General features: G+C 42.4%; 1 protein-coding gene across 1 annotated transcript in view; it reads left to right on the top strand.

Annotated features, from left to right (window-relative positions):
• Window positions 1-23117, top strand: part of cers3a (ceramide synthase 3a) — a gene marked incomplete at its 3' end in the record, with an annotated part of 32101 nt that extends 8984 nt beyond the window's left edge. The window contains exons 4-11 of the mRNA XM_080729264.1: window positions 2100-2218; window positions 2928-2985; window positions 9575-9625; window positions 11074-11166; window positions 16131-16259; window positions 17999-18105; window positions 20615-20768; window positions 22917-23117. Of these exons, the coding sequence (XP_080585390.1) occupies window positions 2100-2218; window positions 2928-2985; window positions 9575-9625; window positions 11074-11166; window positions 16131-16259; window positions 17999-18105; window positions 20615-20768; window positions 22917-23117 (912 nt within the window). The remainder of the gene's footprint in view (window positions 1-2099; window positions 2219-2927; window positions 2986-9574; window positions 9626-11073; window positions 11167-16130; window positions 16260-17998; window positions 18106-20614; window positions 20769-22916) is intronic.
• Between the last annotated feature and the right edge of the window lie 2799 nt (window positions 23118-25916).

Below are 25916 nucleotides of genomic sequence, written 5' to 3'. Positions count from 1 at the left end.
TCAAATTTTGCTTCTGGGGGGTCCTTGGAACTAAATATTTTGAGATGCGGGTCCGTGGCCAAATAAATATAATTTTGGGGGTCCTTCACATGAAAACGTTTGAGAACCACTGACATAGTAGTCTCTCAAGAACAGACTAACTGAGCTCCAGTTAAGTGAAAAGGACCTTTTCTTTGACGATGGCTGGCCAGATTGCTGACATGGAAACATAGGTTTTTCAAAAAAAAACTTAGAAGGATTCAAAAGACACTTATAGAATCGGGTCAAAATTCAAATTCTCCCGATTTTTCAAAAATAGCAGATCTACAAGCTCGCAGCGCGGCACTCGGTGCCGCGCTGTGAGCTTGTATATCTGCTATTTTTCTATAGTTAAAGCATAAAATAATGATACACAAAATGTGTATCCGTTCTGAATGGGTTTTTAACCAAGAATGTTGCCAAGGTAATGGACTCTCCCTCCTGCCAACATAGATTACGTTCTGCTCTCTCCGTTCTCACGCACGCTGACATTCATGCCTGTGATGCAGATGTCTATGGACAGGTCACTAATACCGAGGCTATGCGCGATGCATACGATCGTAGTCCCTCATGAGGTCATTAGGGATGAAGTGGGGTGTAGTGGTGTTTACACATATGACTCACACATGACTAATCTCTCCTTATGGGGTGTTTGACAGCGAGGGTATGTGTGTGTGTAGTTTCATTGCCCCCTGTTGTGTGTTTTCTTCAGAGGGGTCTAGCTTTTCTTTTGATGGGATTACCGAGGTCTCACGAAAGCAGACGTTTTTTTTCTCTTCTCTTTTCTCTGCTAATAATGCTTTGATGTTTTCTATCTAGCCAACGTCCAACAAGATATGCTATTTAGAGTTTAAGGGCATTTATCAGACACTCTTGTCCAGAGCGACTACAACATGCAAGATCTACAGTAACACTTTTAGTTACTTAAAGAGACATGAACACTAGTCAACAAACTAAGGGTAAATGCCATGGTCAAGATCAATTCAGTTCTATGAAGTAATTTTGATACCAAGTAAACTGTCTAAAACATGCTATCTAACAACATATTTGGCATTTGATTATGCTATTGCTGTACGTTTATATTTATTGAATATATGTTTACTCATTCACTCGTTCAGTTATCCGTATCTTGGGCCAGTACCTTTATATTCTTTTTTATCTTTGGTTTATTGATGCAGGCACCAATTCAGGTTTATCTTATCTTCTTTTTAGTGCTCAATCTAGCTGTGTAATTGTCCCTACAAGTACAGTAGGCTTGATAATTTGACACATTTTGTGGTCTTCACAAATGAGATGGTTGGTTTATGCTTAAACAAAAATACTTTTTGTGTTAGGCTTATAATTGGGAATATTTTAAGGTTTGGATCAGGCATTTAGATTTTGGGTTTAGGGAAATTGGAGTTATGCCTGATTTATATTAACTGCGTGCTTGTGTTGTGCACAGAAAATAGAAGATCTCCAAGCTCATGTGTCGTGCTGTGAAATAGGGTTAAAAATAGTGACAACGAAAACATTCCATTAATACAATCTCTGTCCTAAGATGCCCTCACAAGTACTGTACCTGTGTGTGTGTGTGTGTGTGTGTGTGTGTGTGTGTGTGTGTGTGTGTGTGTGTGTGTGTGTGTGTGTGTGTGTGTGTGTGTGTGTGTGTGTGTGTGTGTGTGTGTGTGTGTGTGTGTGTGTGTGTGTGTGTGTGTCTAGCTATCGGTATACTTACATGGGGACTAGACGCATGTTCACACAGTCACCTGCAGGGGACCTCTGACAGTGTGGGGACAAAAATAGTAGGTCCCCACAATGTTTAGGGTTAGGGTTAAGGTTACGGTTAGGGGTTAGGTTTAGGGATAGAGGTTAGGGTAAGGCCACAGGACTTGCATAAAAATGAATGGAAGTCTATGTAATGTCCCTACAAGTGATGTAAATATATTGTGTGTGTGTGTGTGTGTGTGTGTGTGTGTGTGTGCGTGTGTGTGCGTGTGCGTGCGCGTGCGTGTGTGTGTGTGTGTGTGTGTGTGTGTGTGTGTGTGTGTGTGTGTGTGTGTGTGTGTGTGTGTGTTGTGTGTGTGTTCACTCCTATCTAGGCAGACATTGATGGGCTGTCTAAGAAAAGCAGTCTGTCCGTCAGGCAAGTGGAGCGCTGGTTCAGGAGGAGACGGAACCTGGACCGCCCTGGCGTCCTTAAGAAGTTCAGAGAGGCCAGGTGAAAATCGCATGCATGTGTGTGTGTGTGTGTGTCAGTGTTGATTTTGTCGACTAAAACTATGGCGAAAAATGTTTGTCGACTGCGTTTTTTTCACTGACGAAAACGAAATAAAAACTAAGCTGTGATGACTAAAACTAAGACTAAATATATTGACAATTTCGTCAACAAAATAAAAACTAGGCTAAAACGTTAGGGAGGGACTAGTTGGAGAAGATAGTCATTTTATGTTTGGTTGCTCTCAGGTGTTGCGTGCAGAAAATAGCCGATCTACAAGCTCACAACGCGTTGCGCTGCGACGCGTTGTGAGCTTGTAGATCGGCTATTTTCCGCACACAACCAAGTGTAAAATCAGTCATTATGAAGTCATCAAGGCCTGCCAAAATACATTTGAGTTGACTAAAACAACTGTAGATTTAGTCAACTAAAATCTTATGATATTTAGTCGACTAAAATAAGACTAAAACTAAAACTTTTCAGGTGACTAAATTATGACTGAAACTAAATGACATTTTATTCAAAAGACTATGACTAAAACTAAATCAGAATTTGCTGTCAAAAACAACACTGTGTGTGTGTGTGTGTGTGTGTGTGTGTGTGTGTGTGCGTGTGTGTTGTCTGTGTGCATGCATGCGTGCCTGTGTTTATGCTTGGCTAGATAAAACTACATTACTACTAATAACCATGGTCCATTCATATTCCCCTCCAGCTGGAGATTTGCCTTCTATCTGTTTGCACTCATCGGGGGAATAGCAGCCCTCTATGATGTAAGTAATGTGATGCTATAAGTCCATTGATTGATTGATTGAGCACTTGAACATGAATTCAAAGGGAGAAATACACAAAGAAGGCCTGAAGGCTTGTTTCCATTGTGGTCAAGGACGTGCTGGCCATTGGGAAAAGCGGGACAACTCCCGAACCGCCGGTTCATTCCCGGCCGGCCATTAGAAAAACATTAAAAATAAAATGTCGGCCTTTGTTTCCATTTTTGTGGCTGGGCAGCCAACAAAGTAAATCGTCACTGTCGGGCAGAAACCTTGTATCTCCAAGTTTAAAATCTGTAAATTTTTTCGCAAAGCATATTCCCTGCTTCATCATACAAGGCTGTTGCACAAAAGTAGTGAAAACAGCAGATCTACAAGCACACAACGCCTCGCGGTGCGAGGCGTTGTGTGCTTGTAGATCGGCTGTTTTCACTAGTTTAAATTATTTTTAAAATGATAAATACAAAACAAACGGTTTAGGACATACAAGGTTTCCACTCAACAACGACAAAATATAACTTATGTAATTGGCCCTTGTCATGATCTGAAATGGCAAATCTTTGAGTTGCAGCAGCGCTATAGAGAGATCTCTCTCTATAGCACGCGATGAAGGGCTACAACTCTTTTTCCCGGGCTGAATCAGGGGCCCAGCACGTCCCTGATTCTGGTCCTTCTAATGTAGGGAAACATCATCAGTGGTTCAAACAAGTCATTTGCGACGTTGTGACTAAAAGAGAAGATGCTCGTAAAAAAAATAATTGTGGGCTGTTTTTCTCTTTCATGCAGTAACATAGCAGCATTCATTTGGTGTGAAAAAGAGTAGTTGTCATCTGAAAACTGGGATTTTTAGAACTTGAATGCTTAATTCTATTTACAGGGTTCCCACGGTCATGAAATTCCAGGAAATATTTTGATATTTTGAAATATTTTTCCAGTACTGGAAAAGTTTTGGAATTGATCAAGGGTCCTGGAAGGTCCTGGAAAAAATAGCTATGCGTTGTCTTTGGTTATTGATTTTGTTAATACCTCTGAAATGACAAATTAAACATTGGCCAAATTGTCGTTGTATTGTCACAAGCAGAAATTGTGAAAATAGCCGATCTACATGCTCACAACGCCTCGCAAAGCGAGGCGTTGTGAGCATGTAGATCTGCTATTTTCACAATAGAAACGTGTGATAGAAAATTCCTCAACTCTTAGTGCTCGTCAGGGTGCCGGGTCCCCAGTTAAAACATGATTATTTCGGGGGTCACAGCCTGAAAAGGTTGAGAACCACTGGCATACACTACCTGTCTTTGGGCATTGCGCATAGGAGTAAGCGACCTGTTATTGAGCTGAATTAGTGTTACATAGTCCTGGAAATTGGGTTAAATATTCTGGAAAAGTTTTGGAAAAGTTTTGGAAATGAATTGGTAAAAATGTGTGGGAACCCTGATAGCAGCATTCATTTAAAAACAAGGGGCTGCTGTCTGTGAAAAAGAGTAGTTGTCATCTGAAAACTGGGATTTTTAGAACTTGAATGCTTAATGCTATTTACAGGGTTCCCACGGTCATGAAATTCCAGGAAATATTTTGAAATTAGAAAAATATTTTTCCAGTACTGGAAAAGTTTTGGAATTGATCAAGGGTCCTGGAAGGTCCTGGGAGAAATAGCTATGCGTTGTCTTTGGTTATTGATTTTGTTAATACCTCTGAAATGAAAAATTAAACATTGGCCAAATTGTCGTTGTATTGTCACAAGCAGAAATTGTGAAAATAGCCGATCTACATGCTCACAACGCCTCGCAACGCGAGGCGTTTGTGAGCATGTAGATCGGCTATTTTCACAATAGAAACGTGTGATAGAAAATTCCTCAACTCTTAGTGCTCGTCAGGGTGCCGGGTCCCCAGTTAAAACATGATTATTTCGGGGGTCACAGCCTGAAAAGGTTGAGAACCACTGGCATACACTACCTGTCTTTGGGCATTGCGCATAGGAGTAAGCGACCTGTTATTGAGCTGAATTAGTGTTACATAGTCCTGGAAATTGGGTTAAATATTCTGGAAAAGTTTTGGAAATGAATTGGTAAAAATGTGTGGGAACCCTGATGGCAGCATTCATTTAAAAACAAGGGGCTGCTGTCTGTGAGAAAGAGTAGTTGTCATCTGAAAACTGGGATTTTTAGTACTTGAATGCTTAATGCTATGTTAGCACTGAGCTCCTCCTATATCTCAAATGAGTTGGATGAAAACCAAAACAGGCTGTTATCACGGTCAGTCAACTTTAAACTTATTGCGCACCAAAGATAGTGAAAATTGCCGGTCTACTGTGCAAGCTCACAGTGTGTCCCACCAAGACGCCTTGTGAGGTTGTTGATATTCAGTCCTCCAAATGGCAGGCAACTTAGTAAGGGTCAAAGATGTGTAATGTTTCCAAAGTAGCAGTAAAATAAAAGAGTAATTACAATTCCCTAAAAGGTTTTTTATGTTCATTGGAGTTTCACCTTTATATTACTTAAGTAATTATACTTAACTTAATAAAGCCAGTAATTATATGTTATTGTCATTCATAAGAATGCACAGTGGAAAAATGCAGAAAAGTAATGCTTTTATCGTCGTTGTCGGGTGGAAACCTTGTATGTCCAAAACCGTTCGTTTTGTATTTATCAACTATAAAATGTACTAAACTAGTGAAAACAGCCGATCTAAATCGTCTGTTTTCACTAGTTTCGTGCGACAGTCTTGTATGATGAAGCAGGGCTTTGCTTTACCAAAAGACGTACACGTTTGAAACTTGGAGATACGAGGTTTCTGCCACGACAGTGACGTTATACAATCACAACTTAAAGGTTATATACATGCTTAGACTGCCTGAAATATAACTACCCAGAAAGAAATGACATAATTCTATTTTGAATGACACATGTGTCATGGGTACAACTCAAAAGCTGTACCCATGTATTTTTGGCAAAGAGATTTGGTAGGGTGAAAAAAAGAAGACGGCATCAAGTATGTTTCCAGGAAGGTTTTACCAATTGTAGAGGGGTTAAAGGTGATACACCATGAAATTTCACTTTTCCTATTTTAAAACCTTTTTTTGGGGTCCCACTAGCACCTTCTATCCTCACAAAGTCCCATTTCTGACCGTTGTGTCTTTCTCTGGTTTTGGGAAGGTGGAGGTTAAAAGCATCCCACGGGTTCTCAAAACAGGCTGTCCAGATTTGCTGCCGTCGATGACGTCATCGATGGCCGTTTTTGAAGAAAAAAAGAATGTTTTTCAAAAAAAAGAAATTCCAAAAATATTGTTATTTTTTTTGGGGGGGGGCAGTTCAGGCCAAAGGTGGTACTGCAGCTGAAAATCTCTATTCAAGAGTGGTAATTTAGCCTCAAACCTTTTGAAAAACGTTTTTGGGACATAAACAATATGACATAAATACTTTTTTAAATGCATGGTGTATCACCTTTAAGTGGAACAAAGGTGAATTGATCCCAGAGTATGACAGAGGACACTTTTAATCCGGACTTGCAAGGCGTTGCTTTGATCCGCAACAAACTTGGCACACTGTTCAGGTCTCTGCCATGTCCTCATGACAACAGTCACACCAGGGGCCACATGATGACAGGGGAGTGACTGGACCTAGAGTAGGGAACAATATGTTGCACCGTTCTGTTGCAGCATCTGCTTATGTTGTTGGAGACGAAGGGCAGGTCTGGGCATGTCCACGTGCCATGTCTACCATAGTCAAAGGGTCTGGGGTCCTCGTAGCAAATGGCAAGGGAAGGTTTTTGAGTGGTGGTCTCACCGCCACTCCTGTAATCAGCTTTCACAATGTTACTGGCCGTGTATGTCTGTCTGTCGCCTGTCATACCTCTCATGACCACACACACAGACCACAAACACACACACACGTTAAAGGAGGGGCGCTATTGAGCAGGCAGACTCAACACTCTCTCTCTCTCTCTCTCACACACACACACGTAGCAAGGAGGGCACGCGCGCGCGCGCGCGTACACACACACACACACACACACACACACACACACACAAAATAGTTGGATTTAAGCTCACAATGCGTCCGTCCGTCCGGCCGTCCGTCCGGCCGTCCGGCCGTCCGTCTGTCTCCCGCCACTGTTGAGCATGAGCAACCTTGCAATCCATGTATTTGACTCTTTTTATTTGACTATTTTTATTTGACCACCACTCAGTTCACAAGGTGTGATTTTTATTACTTTCAGACCGGTCTCTGGTTTAAATCCACAGAGACAAATGAGTTCACAGGGATGGTGGGAGGAAGGATATTTCCAACTCATTAGGTGATGCCAGGGGCGTCACACCAAATTCTGGGCCCTGGGTACAAGAATTCACTGCGGGCCCCCCATGAATGTTAACTTTTGAAAAATAGCAGATATACAAGCTCACAGCGTGGCACCGAGTGCCGCACTGCGAGCTTGTAGATCTGCTATTTTTTTTTTTTATGTGAAAATGTGTGCAAGAAACCTATATTTCCATGTCAGTGATGGTCAAACTTTTTCATGTGAAGGACCCCCAAAATGATGTGAATTTGGCCATGGACCCCATCTCAAAATATTTAGTTCCAGGGACCCCCCCCAGAAGCAAAATTTGAGTGACAAATGTTCACTTAAAAAATACATATATTCAAAGATTTGCGCACATTTTCACGACTTTTCAAAAATAGCAGATCTACCAGCTCGCAGCGCGGCACTCGGTGCCGCGCTGTGAGCTTGTATATCTGCTATTTTTCGATAGCTAAAGTTACTAGGGCCCCTCCACCTTGGGCCCTGGTAACTCAGTCCCACTTTCCTACCCCTTGTGACGCCCCTGGAGAGACGAGAGAGGGAGACGAGAGACGAGAAAGAGACCAAAAATCGATAGGGTCGGGGGAGGTAAGGGCTGGGTTAGGAGCGTTGTCATTGTGAGTCTGTCTGTGCGTGTGTGTGAGAGAGACTTGTTTTATTTTTTTCATTTTCGAAATACCGTGTGGCCTTGTCGAACTGTTGTCGTGTCGGACAGTTGGGATTCGAAACACCGGTGCCCTTTTTTTTCGGAAAACGGTGCCGCCGAAAGAGAGGCGCCGGAATCTCGCGATCCCATAGTCGAACTATCGCCGCGTCGAAGTTGCGGGCCGTCGAACAATTGACACGTCGAAAAAGCGAGATTTCCCCATGGTTTGCAGGTGTAGAAGGTGGTGCCCATGGCATATATACTAGCACACCATTCAATGGCAGAGTTGGTCCTGCATTTTTTTCCCTGTTTGGTATTGCAGGAATGAAGTCGATGAGGTCGAAACCATTGATAAGTAGCCTGTCTTCATTAACACAGTGGCTCTCTTGATTTTGGTTGGCAATGTGCTAGATGAGATCACGCTTAGACCGCGCTTCAGTTTTAGCCACCACGAAGCTTGTCTTGACGAGGATGCGTTACGCCTAGTGGGTACTGTTTGAGAATGGAGACCTGCTGGTGTAGATTTGTGTTGCTCTGATGTTGTGACTGGTTTTATTGAGTTCATCGAGATCGTCAAGATGGTCAGAATCCGTAGCAGGGCTACCACTCCCCGCGTGGTGCCAATCTTGACCCCAAGAGTTTGTTACTCTGACTGACATTGATTAACAGGGACGTGCTGGGCCCCTGATTCAGCCCGGGAAAAAGAGTTGGAGAGGCCCTCATTGCGCGCTATAGAGAGAGATCTCTCTCTATAGCGCTGCTGCTACTCAAAGATTTGTGACAAAGTGACAAGCCAGTGGGCCAATTACATGAGTTATATTTTGGCGTTGTCGGGTGGAAACCTTGTATGTCCAAAACCGTTTGTTTTGTATTTATCATTTTAAAAATGATTTAAACTAGTGAAAACAGACGATCTACAAGCACACAACGCCTCGCACCGCGAGGCGTTGTGTGCTTGTAGATCTGCTGTAGATCTGCTGTTACAAATTTTATTTTTATTTTTTTCCTAATGGCCAGCCTGGACGGGCCAGGAACGAACCGGCCGTTTGGGAGTTGTCCCGCTTTTCCCAATGGCCAGCATGTCCCTGTTGATGAAGCACATAAGTCAAACAGAAGTTATTCAAGTTTTTACTTTTTTCTTTCCCACAAATATTTCTGGGTAAAAAAAACCCCGCTAAAAAGTTGAGTGATCTAATATTATATTTATACATATTTATTTTTGTTAGGTTAAATTGATAGCCTCCGGACACCAAATGTACTTCTTTGACCCATAAACAAATCCATATAATTGTGATACAGCTGTAAACACACATGCTCGCGTGCACGCGCCTGCGCACACACATGCACTCACTCACACACACACACACACACACACACACACACACACACACACACACACACACACACACACACACACACACACACACACACACACACACACACACACACACACACACACACACACACACACACAGTCACACACACACAGGATGTTGCAAGTAGGAACACAAATTTCGACTGAAGTAGAGCACCACAAAAGAGTACAATAAATGAATGTCAGCATTGGTTCTCTAAGGCTGCTTTAACATTGAAGTGTATACTAAAACTGTATTGTGTCTCTGTGCTTTTCCCCCCTTATTTCTTTTCCAGAAAGAATGGTTTTATGATACTCGAGAAGTATGGACAGGCTTTCCAAAGCAGGTGTGTACCGGTATATGTGAGGTTATGTGCTTTCAACTATTTATGAGTCCAATCACCTTCACAGAGCTCTGCCTCACTCTGTACACACATCAGCCTGTCCACCTGTACGAGAATGTACTCACGCAACACCCTTAATGGCCTCCCGCTCTCGCCTTGATAACATTCTCAAATGCAAATTTCCAGATTTATGGCCGCTTTCTGCCTCATAAAACCTCTGATCATTCGCACCTCGCGTCCAAGCAAAACAACCCCACGGGTCCTTATTTAGAAGCGGGGGCCTGCGTTCTCGTTGTTTTCTTTACGAGCGGAGGAATGCATGTCTGGATTAGATCCCTGTGGTCCTTAGCTTGTGCCAGGGACCTTAATCAAAAGAGAAGATGATGTCACTCAACCCTGGCACACTGGTGTGAGGATTATGTATGATGCCAGAGACCTACGTTATCCAGCAGCATCGAGCGAAACCGACGATGGTGGTGGGGGTACGCTGTTGATGGTGGGGTAAACTGATGAGGGTGGAGGTAAGCTGAACATGGAGGGGGTTAAGCTAGCATAACAAGACAGGGACTCATACAGAGTCACTCATTCCCTCCCCCGGTTAGTGGGGCCTCAGACAAAGAGCATGGCCTTGGGAGATCCGTCTTTGTTTACAGTCCTTTTCTGTATGACCGAGATTCAATGTGCGCTCGTGTTACACCCTCCTCCATAACTCTGCAGCTCTCTTTCTCTCTCTCTCTCTCTCTCTTCTCTTTTCATGCTTCTTTACACAGACTTTTATGAATATTAGACATAAAACACTGCAATGCTGCGGTGACCTTTGGCAATACACAACACTCTCTCTCTCAATTTAAATTCAAAAGGGGCTTTATTGGCATGGAAGTAGGGGTGGGCGATATGGTGATAATTATCGTTGAGACGATACAATGTCTCCACGATATGCCTTTTCAGAGGTATCGTATATATCGTGATACAATTGAGGGAGCCTTGTAAAAAATCCTGTTTAATCATTAATACAGAGATTCATTGCAGAATTCAATTTAAACCTGCATTTGGTCTAAATCTGTAGTTTTCAAACTTTAAAATGCCAAGGTCTCCACTTAACTTTGACAGTATACAAATGAAACCAAATAGACCCGGGTTTCATTTGTATACTGTCAGAGTTACATACTTGTAAAGTTCAATTTAGACCTCCCAAAAGGAACCCAGAGAGTCTAGTTTTTGTAAAGTAACTTGAAAAATAACCATAAAAGCCAACGTGAAAAAGAATCATGATAAAATCGTGTATCGTGATACAGCTTTGGGAAAATATTGTGATATTGTATTTTTCCATATCGCCCACCCCTACATGGAATACCTTTACTGTACTTGCAAGTGTGAAGTAGAACAATCAAATCAAAATGTGTCTCTCTCTTTCTCTCTCTCTCACTCTTTACCTCACTGTCTCCATGTAGTCCATGCTGGACTCTCAGTACTGGTATTACATCTTGGAGATGAGCTTCTATGGTTCTCTACTCTTCAGTGTCACCTTTGACATAAGGAGGAAGGTGAGTACAGTGTGAGCTGGTAAATCCATCTTCCATGCACTAATCTATTCATAATTTTCCACCTCATTATAATGTGTCTTTTTTGCTTTAGTATATACAGTACTTTAACCCATTTAGGCGTAGAATTATTGAATGCTTTAACCAGTGAAAAATAGCAAATATACAAGCTCACAGCGCGGCACCGAGTGCCGCGCTGCGAGCTTGTAGATCTGCTATTTTTGAAAAAGTCGTGAAAATGTGTGCAAATCTTTGAATATATGTATTTTCAAAGCGAACGTTTGTAATTCAAATTTTTCTTCTGGGGGGTCCCTGGAACTAGATATTTTGAGATGGGGGTCCGATATCATTTTGGGGGTCCTTCACATGAAAAAGTTGACATAGTAGTCTCTCAAGAACAGACCAACTGAGCTCCATCTATACTATAATTTTGCGAATGTCTGTCTGAGTGAGTGTCTGTCTGTATGAAACAGCGTTTCTCCTCGGTGGCTGGAGCAATTGATCTGAAATCGCATCACCATCAGCATATGAACACACCTGACATAACTGTGAAGCCCGTTTGTCACTTTCACAAATCGTATGCTGTATAATAGCATTTTTATGGTGTATCTATATCTATTTAGCCTACAGTACCTTTTGTGACCACACATGTTAAGGGAGGGGCGCTGTTGTTCAGGCCATGCACAATCACACACAAACCCACACACACACACACACACACACACACACGGGGGGGGGGGGGGGGGGGGAGTGTGTGTGTGTGTGCAGGCGGGCAGGCGGGCGGGCGGGCGGGGGGGGGGGGGGGGGGTTTAGCCATTAAACGAAACGGGTATTTCTTACATTGATGCTCCTACATATTATCATGCAAGCACCAGTTAAAGTTACTTTCCATCCCTCATATACTGTATGCACAGTGCACATCCCATAACCCACACACTGCACATCATTTTGGAGCTCATATCTTTGAACGGGTAAGGGCTAGTTTAAGTGAAAAGGACCTTTTCTTTGACGATGGCTAGCCAGATTGCTGACATGGAAACATAGGGTTTTTCAAAAAATCTTAGAAGTATTCAAAAGACACTTATAGAATCGGGTCAAAATTAAAATTTTCACGATTTTAAAAAAATAGCAGATCTACAAGCTCGCAGCGCGGCACTCGGTGCCGCGCTGTGAGCTTGTATATCTGCTATTTTTCAATAGTTAAAGCATAAAATAATGATACACAAAATGTGTACCCGTTCTAAATGGGTTAATCCAGTGGTTCTCAAATGTTGAAATGTCAAGGTCTCCCCTTACTCTGACAGTATACAGATGTATACTGTCAGAGTTACAGACTTGTACGGGTACATTTAGACCTCCGCAAAGAAACCCACAGAGTCCACTTTGAGAACCACGTCAATCAAACTTTGAGAAGCACTGCAATCTACATACGCGCACACAATAAGTAACAATAATTAAAAACAAAATTGTGCAATGTACGTACATGTACATTACATACACACATTCATTCATTCAAGATTTATTTATTCTCTTAAATGACAACTGAGTCGTTAAATACATCACTGCTGAACAACATCACTGTTGAAAACAGACAAAACAGAAACAATAACATTACATCTAGAAATTGAAAAATAGTAAGTAGTAAAAGACATATGTGGCATATAGAATAGAAACTAAGACCAAATTAGAAACAATTACATATTGTGTGGCGACGGGTTTGGTCACCAGAGATCTAAAACAATTTAAAACGAGAGTAGTCAGTTTCAATGTAGTCTGCAGATCATTCCATGTGGTAGGGCCACAGAAGCTGAAAGCAGATCTATCCAAGTCTGAGTTAACCGTGGGCAGCTTAAAGGTACAAGATACACGCACACATATAAATTGTATACAATAGCAACTCATACAACGCTCGTTCTGTTCTTCAAAGTGATCCTCAGCAGTTCTCAGACTAGATTTAAGTAATTACTTCTACAAGTGTTTCATTCTAATATGAGACGCACTGCTTTGAGGTGCTGATATATACGGTGCGGCGCTAGTAGTGACAGCTGAACCACTCTTCCAGAGTTAGGATATTAATGTTAACTTTATGCTGTTGGCTTTGTCCAACGTATTTATCAAATTATCCAGTGTTGCTGGCCACCACATAATCTATAACGATAACGATAATCAAAAACTTGTGGCGAGCGAAGGAGAAACAATCTCTTTGTAATGTACATGTAAACCCGGTATATTTCATTTTTGTTTTGAATGCCTTGTCTTTTAAATTAAACTAAAGTCTTTGATCTGAAACCATGGTTGATAAAGTGACACCTTATCTGGGAAGTCACACGGCAATCACTTTGTCATCTCTGTCTGTAATGAAACATTGAGGCGGCTTTATTCAAGTATAAACATTTAGTACAGGGTTCCCCAATTAGTTTTCCCCAAGGGCCGAATCATGTCTAGGGTACCAAGCCGAGGGCCACAACATTGCAGGGGGCGATGGTGGCGTTCCTGCTACTCCAGCGACAGTTCAGATATTGTCGTTGTCGGGTGAAAATCTTGTCATTTCAAAAATGATTTAAACTAGTGAAAACAGCCGATCTACAAGCACACAACGCCTCGCACCGCGAGGCGTTGTGTGTTTGTAGATCTGCTGTTTTCACTACTTTTGTGCGACGGCCTTGTATGATGAAGCAGGGCTTTACTTTGCGAAAGAACTTACAAATTTGGAGATACAACATTTCCACCCGACAACGACGATATAATAGTGTTGTTGCTGCTCTTATTACTGGGGTTGGTGGGGGCCAGACAGTAGCCCCCCGTGGGCCGCAAATGGCCTGCGGGCCGCCTATTGGGGAACCCTGATTTAGTATGATACAGTTGCTGTGTCCAAGGCTTGTCGTGTCCTGTAACTGAATCTCTGCGTGCACGCGTGTCCCCTGTATATCTTGCGAACCGCCTGACCAATCAGCCAATCGATCCGAGGCATTGTGAAGTCAACACTCCACGTGTACACTTTTACAAAGAAAAAGCCCAAATGCCTGTCCCTACACAGGGGTTGACACTAAGGTCTCAGAGGCACTTGCCCATCGGGCAAGTACAGATAATTTTCTTCTTGCCCAAAGGTCAAGCCCACTTGCCCGAAAAGTAAACCCCCCATTAGAAAATGATAAGTAAAATGTAACACTTTAAAAATGTCATAACTCAATCTTGATCAAAATACCTACATAGTTATGATAGAATATGACTATGGGTTCACACCTATTTGATATTTTTAAGTGTAGCAACAGTGAAAACAGCACATTATAGGTTAACAGTGCTTTTATTTTACATTCCACAGACCAGAAGACAGAGCGATGTGGCCGTGTTCAGGTGTTTAGACAGATATCTCGTACTGTGTTTGCCCGAAGGTTTTATTTACCTGCCGGGGGCAGGTGGGCAAGCCTTAGTGTCAATGCCTGCTACATCAAATGTAATGGAGCAGGCATGTGGTTGTCTGCAGCCGTCTCTCCAAGACCAACCAGTAGCAATCAGCAGTGACAGGCACTACAGTACATGAGTGGAGAATGGGAATTCACATAATGACGAAATTGGGAGAAAGAATTAAAAAAACTGAAAATATTTTAAAGAGAAATAAATCTTATCATGTACCCATTTAGGCCTGAACGTATTACGCAATATTTTATGCTTTAAATATTAAAAGAATCGCGGATATACAAGCTCACAGCGCGGCACCGAGTGCCACGCTGCGAGCTTGTAGATCTGCTATTTCTGAAAAATCTTGTTTTGCAAATCTTGAAATATTTTGACCCGAAGTGTCCTTCTAAGGTTTTTTAAAAAAAATAAAAAAAATAAACTATGTTTCTGTCAGTGTGGTTCTCAAAATGTTCTCAAAATGTTTCATGCCAAGGACCCCCAAAATTACATGTATTTGGAGACGGACCCCCATCTCAAAATATGTTGTTCCAGGGACCCCCCCCCATCTCAAAATATTGTATAAGGGACCCCCCGGAAGCAAATATTTGAGTTACAAATGTATGTATGTTTTTGTAAATGTATTTTAAAGAGATATATTCAAAGACTTGCCAAAACAACGTTTTTTTCAAAAATAGCAGATCTACAAGCTCGCAGCGCGGCACTCGGTGCCGCGCTGTGAGCTTGTATATCTGCTATTTTTCAATAGTTAAAGCATTCAATAATTCTAGGCCTAAATGGGTTAAATTCAGAATACATGTGGGAATGCCGCGGTTCAATGTGGATCTTGCACTTTATGTGGGCCAGACTTTGATGTAATTCGTCTCTGACGTATGGCTCCAAATATTTGGGCAACGATTCAGCCCTATCCAAGATCCATTCTGACGTCCGCGATAAAATATTTCAAAAAGTACAAAACTTGGAAGTAGTGAAGGTTGCCTTACTGGCAATGCATGCACACAAGAAATGTGGCACTGATCGTGATCGGTCCAAAGCTGTAGTTTTCACAATTGAGGCTGGCTTCAGAGCTACAGTTTTACAGACTGATGCAGATAACAAGGTTGGATTAATGACCAGCTCTTTCAATTTTTTTCTGCCAGTGTTGATGTGCCATATTCCATATAGGGAGAGTGTTTTCTGCTGGTGTTTCAGTCCGAGTGTATCAAAGGGTGCGTTGCGGAAATGCGCACCGGGTGTGTGCTCAGTGTAGTGAGTGCCTAAACCTAACCCTAATCCTAACCCTAACCTCAGTAAAACTATGCCTAAACCCAACACTAACCCTAACCTTAACCTCAGTAAAACTATGCCTAAAACTAACCCTAAGCCTAACCCTAACCAGAACCGGTGCGCATTTCCGAACGCATCCTTTGATACACTCGGACTGAATCACCAGCAGAAAACACTCTCCCATTCCATATAAGAATACCACTGGGAGATTACACAAGGAAGTACTTTGTGCTCCATTATAGGATAAAGCATAAATAGAGATGAATGTTGTCTCTCTCCATCAGGACTTCAAAGAGCAGATCATCCACCACCTGGCCACGCTGACCCTTCTGTCCTTCTCCTGGTGTGTCAACTACATCCGCATTGGAACCCTGGTCATGCTTGTACACGATGCCTCCGATGTGCTACTGGAGGTCAGTCACGGCCACACTCCACCTTTAGACTAGAGAAAGTGAGGCAAGGAATTGACGATCGATATGGAAAAGCTTAGCGCCGGCGGAAGATAGGGGCCCTTGGTGTAGAGGGGAGAAAAGCAGGGGACCAGGGATAATACTGTATTCCAGGGTTCCCCGATTAGTTTTCCCCAAGAGGGCCGAATTATGTCTAGGGTACCAAGCCGAGGGCCACAACATTGCAGGGGGCGACGGTGGCGTTCCCGCTACTCCAGCGACAGTTTTCGTTGTCGGGTGAAAATCTTGTATGTCCAAAACCGTTCGTTTTGAATTTATCATTTTAAAAATGATTTAAACTAGTGAAAACAGCCGATCTACAAGCACACAACGCCTCGCGGTGCGAGGCGTTGTGTGCTTGTAGATCTGCTGTTTTCACTACTTTTGTGCGACGGCCTTGTATGATTTGCGAAAGAATGTACAAATTTGGAGATACGAGATTTCCACCCGACAACGACGATATACTAGTGTTGTTGCTGCTCTTATACCACCATTATTACTGGGGTTGGTGTGGGCCAGACAGTAGCCCCCCGCGGGCCGCAAATGGCCCGCGGGCCGCCTATTGGGGAACCCTGCTCTATTCTATAGAAACAGACAGTCCACAATCACAAGGTGAATTGTCTTATATTTTTCCGGCTACTCAGGCATTCATCAGCATTAAATAATAGAATGTCTAACTATAAAGAATGCAAGCACAACTTTGATGCTCACATATTAGCATACATTATCACATTATTATCACACAAGTCATAATGTGTTTTAGCGGTTGCACGGCTCAGAAGAGTTCAGTAATAGCAGGAAAATGCCAGCACTCACGGAAGTGTCCTTCGTATACTGGTTTTTCAAGTAGGCGCGCCATCACACAAACGCATTTCGGGTTTCGGCAGAGCCTTCCTCGCGCTAAAGGAAGGCTCTGCCAAAACGTGTTAGAGTGATGCCCATGACTACTTTAATAAAAAAGTACCTAAGGAACACTTCCTTGAGTTCTGGCATTCTTTGGCTTTAAATAACAGAATGTTGCACACCAATTGGTTTCTATCAGTCACACACTGGCTACACCCATGCATTGTAGTATTAACTCATTCTGTGCCAAATGCCAAAATGGCTCCAACGTAGCTGTGCCAGGATTTTTTGATTTTTTTTTTAAAAAAAATTGAAAAAAAAAAAAAAAGGGTTTTTTTTCTATACAAAAAACACAAAAACCGTCAAAACCGTCATTGGCACCCAGGGCTAGTGAAAAAAACCCGTCAAAAACGGTCATTGGCACAGAATGAGTTTTAATTACTGTTCTATTCTGAAGAAGGGCCCTGCATCCTAAATTCACACTTCACTGAGTTTAGCGCATCCGGATGGATGGATGGATGGATGCATACATATCGTCGTTGTCGGGTGGAAATCTCGTATGTCCAAAACCGTTTGTCTTGTATTTATCATTTTCTTTTAAATGATTTAAACTAGTGAAAACATCCGATCTACAAGCACACAGCGCTGTGTGCTTGTAGATCGGCTGTTTTCGCTACTTTTGTGCGATGGCCATGTGTGATGAAGCAGGGCTTTGCTTTGCGAAATAATGTACAAATTTGAAACTTGGAGATACGAGGTTTCTGCCCGACAACGACGATATGTATATATCCTGTAAAGATGTATAAATGGTCGATTAATTCAGTGACTTTTATGCATAACATTTTTTGTCCTTCTTTTAGTCCGCAAAGATATTTAACTATGCCAAATGGGAGAAGACCTGCAACACACTGTTTGTTGTGTTCGCTACGGTGTTTATGGTAACACGGCTCATCATCTTTCCGTTTTGGTAAGCCAACAAATTAAGTGTGTGTGCATGTTTGTTTGTTTTTTATATAAACATATGCAGTTTCTGTATATGGTAGTGGTGAAACAATGCAAGTTCAAGGACAAGATGTTTCAGTTTTTCAACACTGAATTATTTCAATAAATCTGTCTTTTTCCACATTGATTCGTACAATGTTGATAAAAGTTTATGAAAATAGATTGTACGACCTTTTCATTCTCTGCTCAGTTGCCTGTGTTAGTTTTGCTGTAGAATCTCTGTGAGAATGAGATTTCTTTTTTTACTATAATCTAAATCCGATTTTCATTGGCGGTTTGTATCAACAAATACAAACATAACAAGCATATCTTAGGTTTTATGTTAAATGCCAAAGCACAGGTACATTGTGTACTCTGTGATAATAGCTAATATTTTACCCCCATATTTATTGAAACCAGATTTTCACTTCACATTTTTATCTTCAGTATTACACTGCTGACACATGAAAAGAAATGTATCTGAATACATCCGTTTTTAGTACTGAAATAAATTATTATTGTCACTGACGCTCATTTCCCTCAAGAGCAGTTATACCTGAAGTCAAACTACTGTATTCTCCTTTTTTTCCCCTAGGAAACTTTGAAATGTAATGATGAACAAATATATCAACATGTTAAATGGTGGATATATATTGCTTTTATACAAAGCGCTTTACAATGAGCATCACATTCACACATTCACGCACACATTCACACACAGACAGCGGAGGAACTATGCAAGGCACCAACCCGCTCATTGGGAGCAGTTAGGAGTTCAGTCTCAAGGACACTTGCCGGCCCAGTAAATGTCGAAAAATGAGAAATGTTAACATTTACAGCTAAATGTTAACATTTCCCTGCAGATCAGGAAATGTGGATAAAAAAAAATTAAAAAAGCACACCCAGTATGAAGTGAGCAGTGCATTTGAGCAGTGTTAAACTACATGAATTCTTCTGTTGTCCATTAAAATATAATATATCGTCACTGTCGGGCAAAAACCTCGTATCTCCAAGTTTCACATTTGAACGTTTTTTCGTAAAGCAAAGCCTTGCTTCATCACACAAGACTGTCGCACAAAACTAGTGAAAATAGCCGATCTACAAGCACACTGTAGATCGGCTATTTTCACTAGTTTAGATCATTTTTAGAATGATGAATACAAAACGAACGGTTTTGGACATACAAGGTTTTCACCCGACAACGACGATATGAATTCTTCTGTTGTCCATTGATGTCAAAGCTGCTCAACAGCGCCACTCACCCAACGGTATTGCAACTGTTGCTACTCATAATACGAGGCGTATGAGTAGCCTATACTGCAAACATAGAAAGAGACATATAGGGACCAGTGTTGTTTTTGACAGCAAATTTTGATTTAGTTTTAGTCATAGTCTTTTGAATAAAATGTCTTTTAGTTTCAGTCATAATTTAGTCACCTGAAAAGCATTAGTTTTAGTCTAATTTTAGTCGACTAAATATCATACAATTTTAGTCGACTAAATCTACAGTTGATTTAGTCAACTGAAATGTATTTTGGCAGGCCTTGATGGCATCGTAATGACTGATTTTACACTCGGTTGCGTGCTGAAAATAGCCGATCTACAAGCTCACAACGCGTCGCAGCACGGCGCGTTGTGAGCTTGTAGATCTGCTATTTTCAGCATGCAAAACCTGAGAGCAACCAAATATAAAATGACTCTCTTCTCCACTAGTCCCTCCCTAACGTTTTAGTCTAGTTTTTATTTTGTTTGACGAAATTGTCAATATATTTAGTCTTAGTTTTAGTTATCACAGCGTAGTTTTTATTTCGTTTTTATTTAGTTTTCGTCAGTGAAGAAAACGCAGTTGACAAACATTTTTAGTCATAGTTTTAGTCGACGAAATCAACACTGATAGGGACATATACACTCGGTCAAGTATGGGAGCGCTTGCACCGCTCAAAAATAAGCACACTGATACCCACCAGAGACCGGCCCTTCAGACTGCTCTGAGGCGGTTAGTGCTACATTACTTCATACATCATACCGGTACATTACTGACACATCACTTATCAGTGTGTGTGTCAAATGCGCTTATTTGCTTTTATATCCACATTTCCCACCACACTGAGCAATGCTAATATTTACCCATAAATGTTAATATTTCCACATTTACACTGGACTTAAAACCTCCCTATCCCAGGATTTGGATGTGCACATGTCAATAAAGTTTGAGATGGTTTTGAGCGGTGGTAAACCGCTCCATAGAGTGGCTGTGCGTGTGTCTGTAGCCTTTTTCCTCAGCGTTTTGCCATAGCAAAATGTGTGTACGTAGCATCATGTTTGTCTAGTGATGTCATATGTTTATGTCTGTAGCCTTTTTCCTCAGCGTTTTGCCATAGCAAAACGTGTGTGTGTAGCATAGCCTGTACATCCTAGACTCAAATCCTAGTCTGAAGACGTTATGCAAGCACGACCACCGCTCACTTCACATTGGGTGTGATTTTTTATTTCAGGCTGATTCACTGTACCTGGGTGTACCCCATTGACCACTACCCTGCCTTCTTTGGTTACTACTTCTTCAACGTGATGCTGGTGGTTCTGCTTTTCCTGCACATATTCTGGGCTTACCTCATCCTCTGCATGGTCAGGAAATTCCTCTTTGGCACTGTAAGTCTACTTGTATGGTTGGTGCAATATTTGCTAGTCATATCAAATCAAATCAAATCAAACTTTATTTATATAGCACGTTTACAAACAGGCAAGCTGAACCAAAGTGCTGTACAACATTTAAAAACACAGGCAATACAAATCATCAAAGCAGTTTAAAAAGGAAACAAAGATGCAGGAAAACAATTAGAAAAACAACAAAACAAAAGATTACTTAAAATGCAATTAGGAGCAATTAAAAACAACTAGGTGGGTTGGATTTAAATGCAATTAAAAGCCTGGGAAAACAAATGGGTTTTTAATAAGGATTTAAAAACACCAATTGACTGGGCAGATCTAATATTAAAAGGTAGACTGTTCCAGAGTCGAGGGGCCGTGGCCGTAAAAGCCGGTAACCCCTGCTCTTTTTGAATTGTTGTTTTGGGACTTCCAGTAGTAACTGGTCAGCGGACCTTAAGGCCCTGGCTAGAGAATAAGGTTCCACGAGGGCAGAGAGGTATAATGGAGCCAGCCCATTTAATGATTTGTACGTAAATAAAAGCATCTTAAAATCTATTCTAAAATTCACGGGAAGCCAGTGAAGGGAGGCAAGGATATGGCTAATATGTTCGCGTCTTTTGGTACCCGTGAGGAGACGTATAATGTAAGTGTACTTCATATACGTATCTGGGATCTGATGGAATCCTGACTTGTTAAGGACTTGACTTGACTCCTGACTTGTTGTTAACTCACCTGCTGGCTAGCCAGGGTCCTGGACAGATGCAGGGTTACATGGGTCAGCAGTTGCACTGGTACTCCTGGCGGACAACTTTCTCAAGTTTCCTCTACTTGTCTTTTGACAAAGGTTGTTTAAGTACATCAGCCAAACATCTTGAGAGTGTCAAGGGATTAGGAATTTAACAAGGCCCTTATTAACATACTCACTGGAGCTGAACGTAGTACGCTTGTCCTCCGTGATTGGCTGTAGTTGTCATGCTACTGGTAGGGACAACTCTCGCCCTTTGCCAGTGCATTTTGATATCTCATCTAAATTTGAGTGCTCACATTGTTCTTGTTGTTCGTTCTCTAGTGTTGTCCATCTGTGCACAGGCTGGGCTGCTTGTATGGTGGCTGCTCAGAACCGTGTGCTACTCCGTTAGAAACAGCTTGCCTGGCCCAGCTCGGCTGCCAGACACAATTACAGCAGTGCAGAGGCACACAGACAACAGCTTGTTGCCATGGGGACCTAATTATTTTTGACTTAGTGTTTAGAATTATATTTGTGAAGGAACAATGCATGTGCGAGAAGTTAGATTTACTAGAGAAGTAAACATTATTATGGGGAGTTTGCGAACGGTCAACGGCACTTGATTGACAGTCGCCTGGTGTTTGTTGCCACAGCTCAGATTTCAAACATGTTTTTCAGGTGAACGTCTTGTTCTCCTTGCCTTTGGCTACGGGCCACATGCTGTGCTGTCTGTTGGCATTTCCAAACGGTTGAATACTTCCTATCTGTCCCAGGGACGTGCTGGGCCCCTGATTCAGCCCGGGAAAAAGAGTTGTAGAGGCCCTCATTGCGCGCTATAGAGAGAGATCTCTCTCTATAGCGCTGCTGCTACTCAAAGATTTGCCATTTCAGATCATGACAAGTGACAAGCCAGTGGGCCAATTACTGTACATGAGTTATATTTCGTCGTTGTCGGGTGGAAACCTTGTATGTCCAAAACCGTTTGTTTTGTATTTATCATTTTAAAAATGATTTAAACTAGTGAAAACAGCCGATCTACAAGCACACAACGCCTCGCACCTGTAGATCTGCTGTTTTCACTACTTTTGTGCAACGGCCTTGTATGATGAAGCAGGGCTTTGCTTTGCGAAAAAATGTATATATTTGAAACTTGGAGATACGAGGTTTCTGCCCGACAGTGGCGATTTACTTTGTTGGCCGCCCCGCCCCCAAAATGGAACGAAGGCCGACATTTTATTTTTAATTTTTTCCTAATGGCCGGCCTGGACTGCCGGGAATGAACCGGCCGTTCGGGAGTTGTCCCGCTTTTCCCAATGGCCAGCACATCCCTGATCTGTCCCTTCATCTCTCCCTCTCCCTCCAACTCTTTCTTTTTCTCGGTCTTTCTCACGTCCCCTTATCCTCCCCCTTTCCTGCTGCAGATGACCAAAGATGAGAGGAGTGACAACGAAGAGGAGGAGGAGGAGGAGGAGGGAGAGAGCACGCCGACAGAGGACGAGGAGCTGCATCAGAAAGTTGGCAACGGGTTTGGAGCTGCGCGGAAGAAGGAGGACAACAACGGCGGGCGCTTTGGACGCTTATCTCCTCCCGAGAACGGCTGCCAGTCAAAGACCGTGTACTGACCACCAGCCCCCCGGCTCACGCGTCCTTGGTTGCCGCGACGGTCGTTGCACCCAGAGGCGAGGAAGGGCTTCGGGGTGAGGAATGTGAGGAAAGCAGAAAAAAAAAACGCTAAACAGATTTCATCCCATATGGAGAGAGAGGAAAAAAATAAACAAAACATTTGATTTATTACCGCAGCACTTGGACCGGCGCCTAGTCCAAAAAACTGCTGTGCTCATCAGGGGCATCAGCAGTTGCTTTGAACAATGCACACATACAGAGAGAGAGAGAGAGAGAGAGAGACTCAGGGAGACGCTGTTGGGCCTCATGTCTCCTACATCCAAGCTCCTCTCTTCAGTGTCGATGGCACCGCTTCAGTGGGAGAGAAAGACCAGAGAACCAAACAAGCAAACAAAACACAAAGCCCAGTGTTTGCTCATCATCGCTCGTCTAATTTGTTCCGTATTGTTCCAGAAACTGCAGAGCCAGTGTGTCGTCGAAACATCGCCCCAGCTGCTTTGCTTCAGTGTTTCATCCATCAGGGCCTGCTGGCTTTTATATCAACCTTCTGCTGGCTCACGGAGGTTATTTATGGTCACTGGGAGACGAATGGGATCCAGTGTCACCGTGGACTTCTCCAGATGAACGGGGGGGTGTGTGGGGTGTATCTCTTTTCTTGCCTCCTTGGGATCCCTGCATGTGTTCCCTTCTAACTATTATACAGTGAGTGCATCAATGAAGGAATCTGTACAAGAGCCTCCGTATGAAGTTACTGTACTCAATACCAGGGCTAATCCACCATACTGCGCTACGTAGGTGGGGTGCAGCCATAGCACATTATAGTCACGGGGTTAGTTGCATGAAGCATCTTTAAGATTTCCCTTAAAATATCGTCGTTGTCGGGTGGAAACCTTGTATCTCCAAGTTTCAAATTTGTACGTTCTTTCGCAAAGTAAAGCCCTGCTTCATCATACAAGGCCATGAGGCGTTGTGTGCTTGTAGATCGGCTGTTTTCACTAGTTTAAATCATTTTTAAAATGAGAAATGCAAAACAAACGGTTTTGGACATACAAGGTTTTCACCTGACAACGACGATATATACACTCACGGTTTCCTCTTAGGATATTGCTGTCTTAAATTCTGCATGAACTTGAGTGATATATTAATCAGAAAATAATGCGGAGGTTTGTGCAACTAGCCTTAAATATGAACCCATGGCATGTGGTTCATTGTTGCGACCGAAGGTCGCAGTTTAGTATGAGAAACGGCACATCATGTCTCCTGTCTGTCCGTGTACGCTTACGGTCTATGGGGTTGCCGCTCTGACATCACTGTGATGCCAGGGGAACCACACTAACATAATCCCTTTTATGCCCATATATGGATATCGCTGATGGCATCAATATTAAGCCCATATCTAACAGGACTTCATATGGGAATGCCCATATATGGAGGCCACATCGGCCACATACCACACTAACAGAATCCATATATGGCCAAGACAGATGGCCAAGACAGCCCATATCTGTGTGGCTGGTTCTACAGACATCTCCATGTATGGGCATAAAAGGGATTGTATGTATGATGTCAGAAGTCATAGACGTCATAGGACTTTCACATAACGAATAACTGAGTAAGCATGCTTGGGCTCTCACAGCATATCTCCATACAGTACATGGATCTCCATATATGGGTACCAGGGGTCTCCATATATGGGTAACTGGTCCGATATACATCACTGGCCAGATGGCCAAGACATTTTTGTCGCCCGCGGTGTCTTACTAGAGCTATAGAACACTGTTTCCCAAACACTGGGTCTGGACCCATTCGTGGGTCACAGACACATTTTTATGGGTCCCTTTATTTTGTTTCCTACATTTTGTTTTTAATTATTATTATTATTTCATAACATTCCCAAAAAAAGCTAAGATCTTCATGAATTAAAAAAATACAATCTTCTATTTTCACTAGCTCGGGTCCCAGGCAAAGTCTATTTTCTCTTTTGGGTCACGGGCTAAAAGGTTTGGGCACCCCTGCTATAGAAGAACAACAAATAGAAGTCCACCTCCCTTTTGCAGATTGATTTCAAAGTGAGGTTTTGAGCAGACATGTTCTTCAAACTTGTCTCATTGTTCCATAGATCATATGTGGCGGAGAGAGTCGCAGCCCCAGCCTGAAGCCTCAAAAGTCTAGTATCTGCCCTCATTCCATAGGGTTATCCCTTTGGAGTAATGGTTAAGATATTGGACTTTCACACGGGAGACCCGGGTTGGAAGCCGGGTGGGGAGGTTCGGATGACCTCTGTTACATTCGTGCCATGACCCGTATCCGGGCTTCCCCGTAGGAGGAGGTCAAAGGGGGGCGAGTGTGGTGGAGAGAGTCGCAGCCCCAGCCTGAAGCCTCAAAAGTCTAGTATCTGCCCTCATTCCATAAGGTTATCCCTTTGGAGTAATGGTTAAGATATTGGACTTTCATATGGGAGACTCGGGTTCGAAGCCGGGTGAGGAGGTTCGGATCACCTCCGTTACACTTACAGCACATATAACATATAACGCTGTCAATATCTCATAATATACTGGTAATATAGGCGAGGCCTTACATTCGATTGTAAGGGCTCCTTTCATTCATATGATATCTCAACCTTTGCCTTTTAATGCCATGGCTGTGTTCGAACTCAGTGAAGTATGGGTGCGTGCGTGACACTGTGTCCTCACAGACTTGATGAAACCAAAATTGCTAGTCACATTTAAATGTTCTAAAACATTTAAAATGTATGTCCACATTTTTTTCCCAAGTATATTTATTTTATTGAAGTATTT

Source organism: Nannobrachium achirus (genome assembly GCF_963921795.1).
Source record: "Nannobrachium achirus genome assembly, chromosome: 7".
NCBI classification, from domain to species: Eukaryota; Metazoa; Chordata; class Actinopteri; order Myctophiformes; family Myctophidae; genus Nannobrachium; species Nannobrachium achirus.
The sequence above is the reverse complement of the archived record's forward strand: the minus strand, read 5'-3'. Positions and strand labels throughout refer to the sequence as shown.